Source organism: Lepisosteus platostomus, chromosome 4 (genome assembly GCF_059453375.1).
Source record: "Lepisosteus platostomus isolate fLepPlt1 chromosome 4, fLepPlt1.hap1, whole genome shotgun sequence".
Lineage (NCBI taxonomy): Eukaryota > Metazoa > Chordata > Actinopteri > Semionotiformes > Lepisosteidae > Lepisosteus > Lepisosteus platostomus.
Genome location: NC_142614.1, coordinates 65,402,553 through 65,416,163, shown reverse-complemented (window position 1 = coordinate 65,416,163; position 13,611 = coordinate 65,402,553). Strand labels below are relative to the sequence as shown.

The window sequence follows — 13,611 nt, the reverse complement described above, 5'->3', positions numbered from 1 at the left end:
GAACCTATGATACAAGATAAGAATATGCTGTAACCATAAGTGAGAGGATTTGGGCTATCTTGCCCGTTTATATGAATCACTCTTCCTGTTTTCTGCTTCGCTCTTCCTGATGAGGATCCGCTTGAATGAAAATGTGATGCGTCTTCAGCAATCATTTTCTTGAAATCCACGTGGATGGATTATAATACTGTGTTAAACCATTGACCTGATTTTGAGCTGATTATGCAGCTATAGACAACATGGACTTTCTTTCATCCTCTACACTGTTTTCCAAGGGCTGCTGAGCTGTCGCTAGAAAATCATTTCCCGAGCATTCAGAAACATCAGGTGGGATCCAAAGCCATTACTGTACCAGCTAGGCAAAGCCTCTTGCCAGTGAAAGCTACAATGATTCTCAATCAGGCGCATAAAAAGCTTAGCTGGAAGAAGGAGAAGAGCCCGGCAGTTTTCCTTATCAGACACATGGTAAACCACCTCGCTCACAGTTTTGATTTCTTAGAACACTATTTCTATATGACAAGTGCAGCTGACCCGCTCTCTTTCTGAGATCCCAGGCGCTTGTAGGCTCCAAGACATACGATGACACTCCCTAGACAGCAGAGCACTCTGCCAAGCCGAAGGACCACTCCTCTGCTGCCGCAGAGTTATACACAGTCTAGCTTTCAGTGAGAGGGTGACGTCACTTCTGTAACGGGCTCATGCATGAGCCCTCTTACTCTCTCCCCATCTAAATTCTCCCTACTCTCCTCCGCAGCAACCTCAGCCATTGACAGACAACAGCCTGAGAAATGAGATTTGTGTGGTTGCTCTCCCTGCCCCTGCCAGGATTCAATTCCTGTCACTCATGGGCTACAAGCCACACAGCGCCACACCCAGGACAGGGGTTAACTGCACTGTGCCAAAAGACTGGTGGTCAGTCTGTTGTACACTGTCTAGCTTTCAAGGGGCTGAAGCTTCTCCTGTCTCTCCTGTCACTCCTGTTATATCTGCATGGGGGAAAGACTGACTCTACACAATGGTGTCTGAGGTATGTTAAATTTCTACATGTGAGTACAGGGAAATTAATGAGAAAGATTATATATTTTAAAAAATAAATGGTGTTATTCAACAGACGTTTTTGAGGAGATCGAATTCTAATGTCTTGCTTTCTCTCCCCTGTATTTAAATACTCCCTGGCTGCACACAACACTGCACACATCTTTCCTAAAGCCTCACCATTGCAGCGGCTCCCTGGCTCATTCCTTGTAAATGAGAGGAGTTGGGACAGCATTGGCCACCGTAGGTCTTTTCCTCAGCTAGCTGAGCTATCCATTAATGTTTATCTGCATGGATTATTTAAAGCAAGGCAACATTAGATGTTTAGAAATCTGAATTTGAATTTAAAAAGTGGTGTCTTTCTCCAATTATACAATTCAAAGTCTGTTACATGTTCCTTAAGAGGTTTGGATTTAATTTTGACTGTATTAGTCTATGTACAGCACAATGTACAACTCAGCACAGGCAGGGTGATGCTCTTTCTTGTTATATGAAAACACAAGAGTCAAAAGGTCAATTTGCCTGGTGAACAGAAGCCAGGCAGGTGGACAGCACCATTCACCGCATTCAGATAATGTTTCCTTTCAGAACATTTACTGCTATGTTTACAAGTAATTAGAGCAACTTGCAAAGTAAAGCACATTTACATCAAGCCATAAACTAGGTACAGTGTTTGTGTTTGGATTAAGCTGTGACAGCCCCATAAATGAGTGTGACTTGAGACAGAGGTGAGTATAACATTGAGCCCTGCCGTTATAAAGAACATCACAGGGACCTTGTTAAAGCAAAGGCCAAATCTAATTAATGAAATGTCTGTCCTAGGTTACATTGAGATGAATAGTTAATGCAAAAAGAGGGAAAAATCGAGTCCTGTGTGATACATATCTCTTTAAGAAAAACAAACCCATTTCAATTAAAATGTTTTGGAGGTTCTATACCTATAAAAAAATATAGCAGGCAGACACATGAAGGGGTGATTGAAACAAGTGCAGTCTGTAATTTATAATGCGTTATTCATGGCAGAAGGTCCAGAGTGCTGTACATGTACAGTAAAAGCAAATAGAAAACATATTAACGATATAAATGAAGTCACCATTACTTATTTGGAAATCTAGCGAGGACAAGTAGTCAGTTTATAAGAAAATGGGTTGAGGGAGTCTGGATCAATTAGTTACTACTGTATGTCCCAAACGGGTAAGAGCTCCCACAAAAAATGGGCCACACGGTCTTCACATGTTCGTAACCTCTCTTATACTTTTATGTATTTGTAAAAGATGTTTTTAAACATCCAGCACACCTACATTTTAGAAATATTTATCACAACTTTCAAAAACCAAAGATAAAGTGGGACAGCAACACTACTGTACACTAGGCAGGCAGCTTAAACTTAGGGGTTTTATCCAGTGACACTTACATTTTTTACATAAGTAAATGTTCTGCTTTGTAAAAGTGTATCGAAATATTCCGGACTTAGAGTAAACTATGCATTGTGAATTCCACAAAAATAGATTTGCCGCTGCAATTACAGATTTACATCAAAATGAAATTAAGAATCTTAACTTAAATTGTGTCACTGTAGTAAAATCCATAAAATGCCATGACCTGCATAGTACAATACTATTGCAAACTGATAAAATATTTTGAATAATTATGATAAAGTTCTAATGTATAAATCACATTTCATTACATTGAAGTGTGGATTAATGTAGCAAGGGAATTAATAACATGAAAATACAGTGGAATAGGAAATACTGTATAGGAATTACAATGTAGGATTTATTAACTTGGTTAACCCATAATACATTCACCTCAGGAAACCGTTATATAGTATTTTAACAAGACAAGAAAGATTTTTCATTGTAACAGTGGATTGGTAAGAAATATGTCAGGCAGTTGAATTTAGGCCTATAGACATTAAGGAAACTAAATACGTTTTCCAAACAACGAAACATTGCCCACATAAATACACAGCAATTTCTTTCCAAAGCGCTGAGATGGAGTCCCGGTAGTTTCTTTTGGATTAGGGGCAGTGTGATGTGTGCAATAAAAAAAATCAATTAATTTAAATACCCCCAAAATACTTAAACTGAATCAATTGTGTCAATGTTTATTTGTGAACATGTATATGCATACATATATTTTAAATCCCCCTGAAATGGTGTATTAATTCAACATTTTATAATACAAATGTCTTTTTTTGACAGTGGGTGTTGCATTGTGGCTGAACTGATAAGGCTTCTCCGTACATGCTTAAAAGGTAATCTTTCATTAACAGAACACTCCCGCTATCGAGCTCTTGCAGAGCGTCGGAAACGCTTATCTTCACAAGCCAGCATGCTGGAGTGAGCTCTCGCAGGAATAAGGCAAAACAAAGCGAGCCCACAGGCGCCGATTCCTGGCAGAATCCGGACTCAGAACCGTAAATAACTCCCAACTTTCATTTCTGATCACTGCGTAACACCACATGACTCAGTGCTATAGAAACAGCCGGGACAAAATAGCCACCTTCTGTTGGAAGGAAACAAAACAAAAAAAGGCATTGAAACACGGTCTAGTCAAACTCCACATTTCAACACAGTGTAAACACGGGCTTAATGGGTCCATGATTACCCCTGCTCAGACATCATTTTTTAGGTGTGTAAAAAAAGAGATTTACTGTGAGAACGGACAGTTGTACAAATCTAGCCTGTAGGTCCTTTTTTACACAACAAAGGTCAGAGCCGTTTATACCTCTTAACGTCTGACTTTACCCAGGACGGTTTATTGAATAGAATTATTCATAGGCTGCATGAGAATAAGATTTTGTTTGTTCTTGATTTTGGAAAAATGTTGATGAAACGGACCAAATTTGTTTTGTTCAACACTCGAAAGCTCTGCAAGAGGACTTTTTCATGAATTTGTCTGGCAGATGCTTTTTTCCCAGGAATGACTCACCAATTTACACAGCTGGATATTTTTTCCGAAGCACTTTTTGTGAAGTACTTTGCTGAAGAGAACAGCCGTGTCTCAGCGGGTTTTTAAACAGGTCTGGAGCCCCTTCAACTAGGCCCATGTAGGAAATAACAGTGTAAAATTAAACACCCACAAGGCTCTCTTGAAACCACGCCACAGTTAAAAAAAACCTAGTTCATTTAAAAGAGGCACAAAACAAAATATTTGTTCCGTAATTTGAAATAATGCCTTTGCAGTAAACAACGTGTAATATCATGCTCACTTTATGTTTTTCAGCTTCAGCGGGGCAGCAGAAGTTGTGGGAAATCATAAACAGAAGAAAGACGTTTAAAATGTGATGCTAAGGCTTAGTGAATCACTGCACAGGCTATCCGGAGCGTGTGTGCCTCCCCAGTCAAGGAATATTCTTGGGATGAGGTGTGAGGGAAGCAATCGGACTGCAGGGAGTGGGAGTGTGTGTGTGTGTGTGTGTGTGTGTGTGGGAGGTGGGGGGGTTAGAGCACCCCGATGTGAGATCAGGCCTTTTCAGAAACCGATGACCCGTTGGATAAGACTAACTGGCCTGACTTTCATTTTCCATCATCTTGAGCGTAACTCCGATGGATCAATTAAATGCACTGGAGGCATTGTGTGGTGGGCTGCCGAGTATTCAGGCCCGAGAGGAGAGGTGACTAGCAGTGCAGGTGCAGCCTCTTGGAAGTGTAGCAGGCGCAGTGAATAGCTGGAATTCAGATCAGGCCCAGTGTGGCCGTTTTTCAGGGACTCAAAATAATCCCCCCAAATCGGATTATGTAAATCACTACTCAACACAGAGGGGGATTCTATGGAAGGCTGCGTCTTTGAAAAAACACTTGAAGGGTGGAAAAAAGTAACAACTGCCTAAACTAGACATTGTTTTTTTTTCCTCCTGCAGGGCCGGGTACAGAGCACAGCGGCAGACAGCGCAGCGAAGGGCGATAATATCCTGGGGTCCTAGTGCTAATATTATGAAGAGGTGGCTTACATGCCAGCTTGTGACCCCCAACATCATATAACTTTCCCCGTTCTCTAATTTATGTGAGCCCCTCAAAAGGCTAAACAGGATTATCCCACAGAGAACAATACCTGCATTGTTCACACGTCGATCCAGGTTTGGTATTTTTACCTTTTGTGGCTGATCACTCGGTCACGTTGAAATTATTTTGGACACTTCCCCCTGTTAACTTGGCGACAACTTAGGTGGGAAGAGACACCGGCAATATGTCCAAGAAATAGAAAGAGCAATGTTTGAGTCCGAAAAAAAAAAAGGGACATTCAAATCCAGAGTTAATCACTCGACGCTCAATGGAAACCTCTTTGGAGAAAGGTTTAGATGACCTGTTATTATGGTCATCTGGATTAGTAACAATTTAAAAACTTTGAAAGAATGAATGAATCCATACAGAAGGGTAGATGTTATAAAAGAGGACATTCATGCTATAGAAATCGGTGACAGAAGAGCAAGTCTAATCCAACTACTAACAGAAATACATTTTTAGAGCAATTTGGACTGAGTGAAGGAACTATTACTAGATAGGTTCCCCTGAACAAATGCTGAACTGACTACTTAATCATTTAACTGGAGAGACTGTTAATAGCATTTTACAGTTTGATTTTAAGGTAAGAAGATATGGGATGAATACAAGCCGGTTATTAAGGGCTGTACTATATTTTCTTTATATTATTTTTTGCAATTTGTCAAAAGTTAACAATTTCATTAGTGCTGTGCTTTGTACCAAAGAGAATTTAACCCATTCTATCCTATATATCATGGTCATTATTTCCTTGGATTTGTTATTGAACAGAAAATAAATAACAGAATTTGTTATTTCAGAACTGACTATAAACAGCTGGCGAGTTATGCCTCTTTCTGTCTCTACGGTTTGGGGAGACAGCTACATCTGCATCTTGATATTGCAGGAAGTTCTTATGTCCCCCAATTAAACATGATTGTTTCAGCAAATCAGACAAGATTTTTGTTTTTAAAAAGGATTACATCAAACAGAAAACAATTCAGAAGAGGTTTACATTATTCAAAGAAAGCCTTTCCTTTGCTACAATCCATATAAATGGTTTTAGGAAAAAATGTAGGTGCATGAACAGATCAACTGCTTACTAGCTGAAATTAGAAAAATAATATAATATGGTAAATCAGCATGCTGATTATGGTAATTCATGTTTCCATCTTACTTGTGAGGCTAAGCAAAACTATCATTTTACCATTTATTTCTATATGTTCTTTTTCGTTTAGTATCTTGAAATGAATATCATGTGTAGCATATTCAATTCATCAGTGCAATTAGATATCTATCTTTTGTGAAAAGTGTCCATGATTTTCAATTACAGTGCTCCTGAGCCACAATTTACATTAAATCTACAGAAATTATATTCTAAATGATTTGCCTACTACATTCCCTTATGAGTTCAGATGATTAGTTTATAAAATAGTTGGGACTCTTGTTTGGCTGTTAACCAGAATAGAGTCAGGAAAGTCACTGCATTTATCAAATTTGAGAGATCTACCAGGACTGATGGTGAAGAAGTAAGTACTGCTCCAAGATGAGTCTTGTATTCTTGAAAAAGATGAAATGAAGGAAAAACTTTATAGCAAAAAAAAGCACAATTAATATCAGACTCACAAATTCTGCATGCGTGACAGCATTCAATACTGATTGAAAATTCATGTTATTTTTCACGTACTGCATCTCTGATTCATATTAAGGAAACTAAAAGTACTATATGTATATAAAATTATATAATAAAATGTTGTACTGTATAAGTTTAGTAAATTAATTGTATGCAATATAATAGTTTTATAGCACACATTTTATAATGAATAATATTGCATTACCAGTGCTTATGGAAATATCATTTTCTGTGATTTCATCAAGGGCTTAGTGAGCTCTTTCAGTTTGCAGCACTCTCTGGCAAAAGCAGATTTCCAAATCAGATCATTTGGGGATTTCATCACTTCCTTGTAGATTATATCACAGATCAGTTAAAAATATTGAGGCATCACCGCCTTGATGTTTTCTTTGGGGACGTCCAAAAGCTCCAAATGAAAGCACGAATCTGGCTTTTATTTCCTACGTTTGTTTTTTTCTCAGATTTCGAGTATTCCATTCCCATTACTGACAGCTGCTATTGTTCGCTCCATGTTCCCGCTTTAAGTGGTATTTTAGGGATAATCGTGAGGAATCGTGCCGGTGAGTAAGTCCGGAACTGGAAAATAGCAGAGAAAGAAGCAGCAGGTGAAACAGTTACAGTGGAGAGCTGTAAAGTAATCACAGATATGTCAAAGGGATGTAAAGGCCACCTCGAAGGAAATGCAAGGTCTTGATTAATAATTATTATGCTGCACAGGACAACCAGGTGATGGCATATACTGAACAATGGGACGGACTTGCTATAAATTATCAGGGACAAACCCCAACGCCCCCCCACAGACACACACACCCGCCTACAGTTAGCGTCTCAGAGCGCTTGAGTGCGATCAGAGAGCAAGAGGATCTGTGTCTAATAGGAGCTGCAGAGCTGCTGAGTGCACACTGCCTAATGACTCAAGGAATTACCCTGTGCAAAGAAAGAAGTTCTGCTCATCCTCCAGCACTTGCAGGTGAGAGATTGGTGTTTTTCTGGCATCTAGTAAAGTATGTGTATTGTGTACTGAGGTGTCTGGTTTTGCTGGGGTTTTTTTTTTGTATTTGATAGGCAAAATAAATACATTCTAAAAGGGAATTATGTGATTTAGATATATGCAGTTGTGTGCTCATTGAATTTTTAAACATGTTTAAGTTGATCTAATTAACATCACATTAGTAAATGTGGCTAAAATCAATTTTATAAATGACATGGTGGTTATCACAGGGTTGTTCAGGTTCGACACTATTGCAGAAGATACGTATAGGTGGTAAAAAAATGTAAAGGCATTGCCCTGTTAACTGCAATCATTATTAAATTACTTTATGTTTGAGCAAAGAGATATTATTCTTCATTAACTATTAGTAGTTAGATAGCTTTTTTAAATAATGGTCTTAATGTTCAAAGCTTTGGCAAGACAAGTTCATGTAGTGCATACCATTAAAGCATTATTATATCTAGATAATTCTAATAAATATTCTAGTAATTCTAGTAAATATTTAATCAGTTTAATTTTAGTATATGAATCTTATTTTGTCATATGAATTTTCCAGTCAAAATAGGATTCTTTGTAGATTTCCCTAAACATTGTAGGCAAAAAAACATTGTCTCTTCTACTGCAATACTGGAATGCACACTTCTTATATGAAGTTATTTTTTAATAGGTAAGATTTTCCTTCCAATGTGCTTTTCGTTGTTGCTTAATTTCTTTGTATTGACTCTCCAGATTTATATCTGTTGCAAACATATTTCTCTTAACATTCACATTTCACTTCTAGAGACCTGCAGAATGCATGCAGACCTGAGATGTTAAACTGAGGACATAGTGACTCAGTCATTTAAAAGCCATTGCACAGTAAATAAGAATAGGAATATAAAACCTAGCACCCTGGTCAGCAGAGACCTTTGGTGGGCAGTGGCTCAAAAGGGGCACTTTCCAGGGCAGGATTTGTTCCATTAGAGTATCCTGGACCCGAATCAGTTTCTGTGTTTTTTCATTTTACAGGAAGTAAAATTGTGACTTCAGAGGCATTGTAATATTCACAACGTTGGCAAAAAAAATGGTTGTCCATAATTGCTGATTATGTTTTATTAACAGACAAGATATTACACCCTCTCTACTGAGCATATACTTTATTTTCCTGATATAACACATCTTAACAAGAGGACAAAGCAAATAAAAATATTACCATCTAATTACATGCAACACCAAATGCAATCTCTTTCTATCTTAAGAGGAAGAACTTACATGAGCGCACATCAAATCAAAGATTTTTTTTCCCCAAAAAGTGTCTATTGCGGGATAAATATTCAGGAAGCCGCTAGAAATTATATCCAAAAATGATCATGAAATTATTACTCATATACCCTGTATATTGTTTGTAAATAGGGTACTGGCAGCTTTGATATTCATCAAAACTTAAGTCGTACAACATTTACCGATGTAATTATTCTTGTGAGGCAAGACTCCTCTGTTATTGAGGCGTACGTAGAATGTACCCTAAGGAACTGGCCTTTTTGATAACCATTTACCTGTTCGTCTGCCGCTAGTTGGGACCCAGTTATGAAGCGATGTACTCCCTTTAGCTGCCTCCCAAAATTCTTTTTTTTCTTCGTCTTTTTTCTGAAGGCATGCTCTCCTGTTTCTGTGACTGAACCACATATATACTGTACAACAAGGAATATGCATGTTAGCTGTTTATATCAAATACCAAAAGATTGGCTTGTCTACTAAGTTAACGAAATGTTCTTAAGGAATTCTCAGTCTAGCTAGCTAAATAGCCATGCAGACAATAACGTGGCGAGTTCGTCGTTTTGCAAACTTAGAATAGGTGAATATACAGTAGTATTTCCTAAACACAAAGTGCTCAATACGACACCCTTGGTGTGTTACTTTTGTACAGTCCTTCTGAAAAATCTGTGTATCTTCTCACCGTTCAAAAATGTTTAACATGAACCACACAGGTGCAGTAGCCTAAGTTGCTTTTCGCTGCTTTTTTACAACGAACAGGAGGCAGGCGCTTGTGCTCGGATGAGATCAATTGGGTGCAACATTTCTTTTCCCCTATCGGGAGATCCGTACTAAATACAGAAGCAGAATCGTCAAGAGGCAAAAAAAAAATAGCACTTGGGCCAATGAGGGCAAAGGGGAATCTGTCCTGCCTAAGTTGTTCTCTCAATTTAATTAGTGAAGCAATTTCTCACTTCTCCAGCTGATACCCTGTGCGGTGGTAATGCATAATGGCTGCTGCACAGAGGTTTTCTCATAAGAAAGGTTATAAACAAGAAGAGAACATTGGGCACATCTAGCCACTTGGGTAGTTAGTAAGCGCATTGATCTCATCTAGCCATTTCTTGAAAATAGCTAGGACTTCACAATATAGCTGGGCAGCTTGTTCCAGACTCTCACAAACCCTTCTAAACTCTCCTGTATTTGGGAAGCTTTTGGATTGTTATTGTTAGTATTGTGATGATGACAAAGCTTTTTTGAAAGTCTCCTGAAATCCTGTGTCTGTGTAGTTCATCTCTTACTTGGAAAGTAAAAACATTGGAGAAAATAACGTTTCGGAATAAATATTTTGCTGCTTCTCCTTCCTGCTTGTCAGCGTGGAATTAAATTATGCTTGTTCCTTTGCAACTCACTTCCTGATATATGTTACTCAGTGCTGGTTTCGATTGCATGTCCTAGTTTCATTACTAAATGAACATGTTTTTTCCGTGAACTCGTTGTATATGAGGAATAATATTTTTTGTGAGTGGTATGCTGGTTAGCACGATGCCTCCAGCTCCAGAGTCTACAGAGCTCTTGAGTTCAATTCCAGCTTGTGATACCTGTCTGTGAGGACCCTGCGTGTTCTCTCTAGCCAGCTCACAGTCACATAGGTTTTTGCCAGGTGTTCCGGCTTCCTGCACCCTCTCAGATGCATGCTGGCATTTCCTCCACAGGAGATTTTGAGGGGATTTCACACTTGGAGGGTTTGTGTCCAGTGCAATTACTAGTGTGACCACAGAGAAAATAAACCCTCATGAGCACAATGAACTGAGCGGCTCTCTTCTCATACGAGGACAGATACTCACTGGATTTTATATGATCTCTAAATATGTCGATTTCAAATATAATACAATTAATACAAATGGATTTATAGTGTGTAAAAGTGAACAGTGTGTAAATATAAGTATTGTCCTAGGCAGACCACACACACAATACAATGATACATGGGTTCACATGCGGTAGGAACAACAAAAAAGTGTGTGTAGAATACAAAAGCAAAAACATAACTGGCTTTAGTTTGCATTTGTGTGTGTGTGTGGAGAGGGAGGTGGAAAATTAAAGCTGCTGTGAATTTTCTTTGTGTGCTACCTGGAAAAATACTTGAAAACATCTCCTATCTGTACCCTAAGCATGTCCTCACTTCCATAAAGGTTCATTTCTGTACAGAAGCGCTGTGAATGTGATTGTACTGTACATGGGAATTGCTGTGATCTAGTATGTGCCCATCCATTGTTTTAAACATTCGTGGGTAACAAGAACAAGACAGTGTGTGACTCCAAACAGGTACATTCATTTTTCTGCAAAAAAAAAAGCTTAAACAACAAGTGCTTGCCATGAAAAAATCTATTTTTTTATAAATATCAAAGGAAATCAGCTCCCAGCAGGTTCTGTCTTCGCTGCTGACTCCTGGTCATATTCAATTAAATATATTGAGCATGATATAATAAATCATGGTCAAACATCTCCTGACCGTGTTAGTGATAAATCTCGGTCTTGTCTGCTATTGATCCATCCTGTCAGCATACTGTTCTTCATCACTCGCCAGCCATTTCTGTTCTGCAATGGCCGGTAACATCGTGTCCCTTTCTCTGATTGCAGCCCTTAGCCACCATGACCAGGAAGGTGTTCACCAACACTCGGGAGAGGTGGAGGCAGCAGAACGTGAACAGCGCTTTCGCTGAGCTGAGGAAGCTCATTCCCACGCACCCCCCGGAAAAGAAACTGAGCAAGAACGAAATCCTGCGCCTGGCCATGAAATATATCAACTTCCTGGTGCAGCTGCTGGATAGCCAGAGCGGCCAGCCCGTGGCTGCCTCCCCCAGCTCTCTCCTGCACTTCCTCAGGGGCAACGTTGAGCGCCTGCACTCCTCCAAGCAGTGGAGCAACGTCAGTGACACGGAGGCGCCGTCCCCGGGCTCCAGCTGTGACAGCTCTGAGACCTGGTAGCTCAAGGGATCATGGTCCCCTGAAACCTAAGACTGCTGTGCTGCTTGACGTCTGAAGGCTGCTGGTTTTCCACTCCAGTTTAAGAAAGCTTGATGTGCTTCTGAAGGCTTCCCACTCACCCCATGACAAGCGATGGTTCATATTTTTTGCTTATTAGGTGATTCTTCAGTTTTGGTTTGGTAGTCCTAGCTGGGTAGCTTACTGTTCTCCATCAAGCCACACCATAGGAAACGTGATAAAAGAAGAGTTGGTGACACAAAGAGACTTATGGGAAGCCCCTTTTTTTGCTGACATTGACATTACTTTAGCTGTATCTGCATGGATGTCGCTTGGATGTTTTCTGCAAATGTATACTCTCTGGTTTAGAAGATTTTAAGTAACAGACAAAAATGTTTGGGCATCTGCAGTACATTCTTAAAGATCTTTGCTGAAATGGCCGTGATGTAAATTAGATTTATAATAACGGAAAGCATGAAAATTTTCCAAATTTCTGACAAATACTAATGGATATTTTAAAGAAAATGCACTGGATTTACAGTATATTTCATCCAGAATCTCATCAAATTGACAACAGGATAAAGAATAAAGAAGAACGTTGGATTCATCTCAGTAAAATGGTATCACTTTCTAAGCCTTGAATATTCCGAGGTATTGGAACAGTCTTGTGTATCTTACATTATATAGGGAGGGTATCAAATTATGAATTATGTTTATTAAATAAGAAGAATAAAATCATTATTGTTAACTGATAGAGAGATTTAGGGGAGGACACTAAAGACGTTTAGGGGAAGAAAACAATTACAAGCAATTTTTACTTACAGAAATGTCCATTTAATTTGCTGTGTTGTAAAACAAAACACATCACTATAGCCAAAGAATGTAGCAATCCTTTACAATCGTGTTGGAATGCAGCATACAGTACATTTGCTTTCTCCATGTAAATGTGGTATTATTATATTATTTATTGTGATTTATTTATTAATTTTCTACGTAATGTGTTTAATAAAATATGTTGTGACAAAGTTGTGTTTGGCTACTTTTCCTACACTGAAGAATTGTTTAAATTCCCTTCATTCAATATTACAAAGCTGCTCGTTGCTGGTGAGGGTCAAAGCCATCTGGTGCACATCATGGAAGGTCAGGGCACAAAATATCCTTAAACAAGATGCTACTACATTACAGGTCACACACACTCACGCACATGCAAACACACACACATAAAGATTTTACACAGTTCAGAGATATAAACCTAAGCAGTGGCTCTTTGGAAAGAAACCAGAGCACCTGGAGTGGACCCATAGGAGGGCTAGGATAACACGCACACTTCACACAAACTAGATCTGAACCCAGGGCCAGAGCTGTGAGGCAGCAGTACTGACCTCTATATCACCATGCTGCTCCAGTTGTTGGATTCATTATAAAAATAGATCTCAGTGGTAGGAGCTTGGATCTAGCTCCAACACTGAAGAGGTAACAAGTGTAGCAGATTTACTTTCATTTTGTGCTACTCCTGCACAACCGTCCCTCACTGACATTTCAAAATATTGCATATTGTCTAGATATTATGCAAAAATAATGAAATTGTCAAAAATCAAATCATAATAAATATCAGAAAAAATAACTTCCATTGAACTGTCCTGAAGGTTGTCAGTAGGATATATTAGAAAAGATCACTAAAGCATACTGTATCTGTGGATGCTAAATCAGCCCAGACCACAACTTCACGGATCTTCAGTTTTAACTTTAAC

At 38.9% G+C, this 13,611-nt stretch overlaps 1 protein-coding gene and 1 long non-coding RNA gene across 3 annotated transcripts; one reads left to right on the top strand and one right to left on the bottom strand.

Moving 5' to 3' along the window:
* Positions 1–930: 930 nt before the first annotated feature.
* On the top strand, positions 931–12,885 carry tal2 (T-cell acute lymphocytic leukemia 2). Of its 2 annotated transcripts, XM_088630292.1 has the most exons (6): positions 931–1,027; positions 3,240–3,292; positions 4,264–4,404; positions 4,901–5,116; positions 7,369–7,621; positions 11,516–12,885. In XM_088630292.1, the coding sequence occupies exon 6, from the start codon at positions 11,528–11,530 to the stop codon at positions 11,861–11,863; it is 336 nt and encodes a 111-aa protein (XP_088486418.1). In that variant the 5' UTR covers positions 931–1,027; positions 3,240–3,292; positions 4,264–4,404; positions 4,901–5,116; positions 7,369–7,621; positions 11,516–11,527; the 3' UTR covers positions 11,864–12,885. The 2 variants fall into 2 exon arrangements, with proteins under 2 accessions (XP_088486418.1, XP_088486419.1); XM_088630293.1 differs by lacking the exon at positions 4,264–4,404 and having other exon boundaries at positions 935–1,027.
* On the bottom strand, positions 4,901–7,368 carry LOC148673623 (uncharacterized). Its single transcript, XR_015936072.1, has 2 exons — positions 6,857–7,368; positions 4,901–6,578 (listed from the first exon to the last, which is right to left on the bottom strand). It is a non-coding gene; the product is annotated as an uncharacterized LOC148673623 (long non-coding RNA).
* Positions 12,886–13,611: the final 726 nt, after the last annotated feature.

Excerpts from the sequence above, each read along its gene's own strand:
- tal2 (XM_088630292.1), top strand. The coding sequence starts at position 11,528 with ATGACCAGGAAGGTGTTCACCAACACTCGGGAGAGGTGGAGGCAGCAG.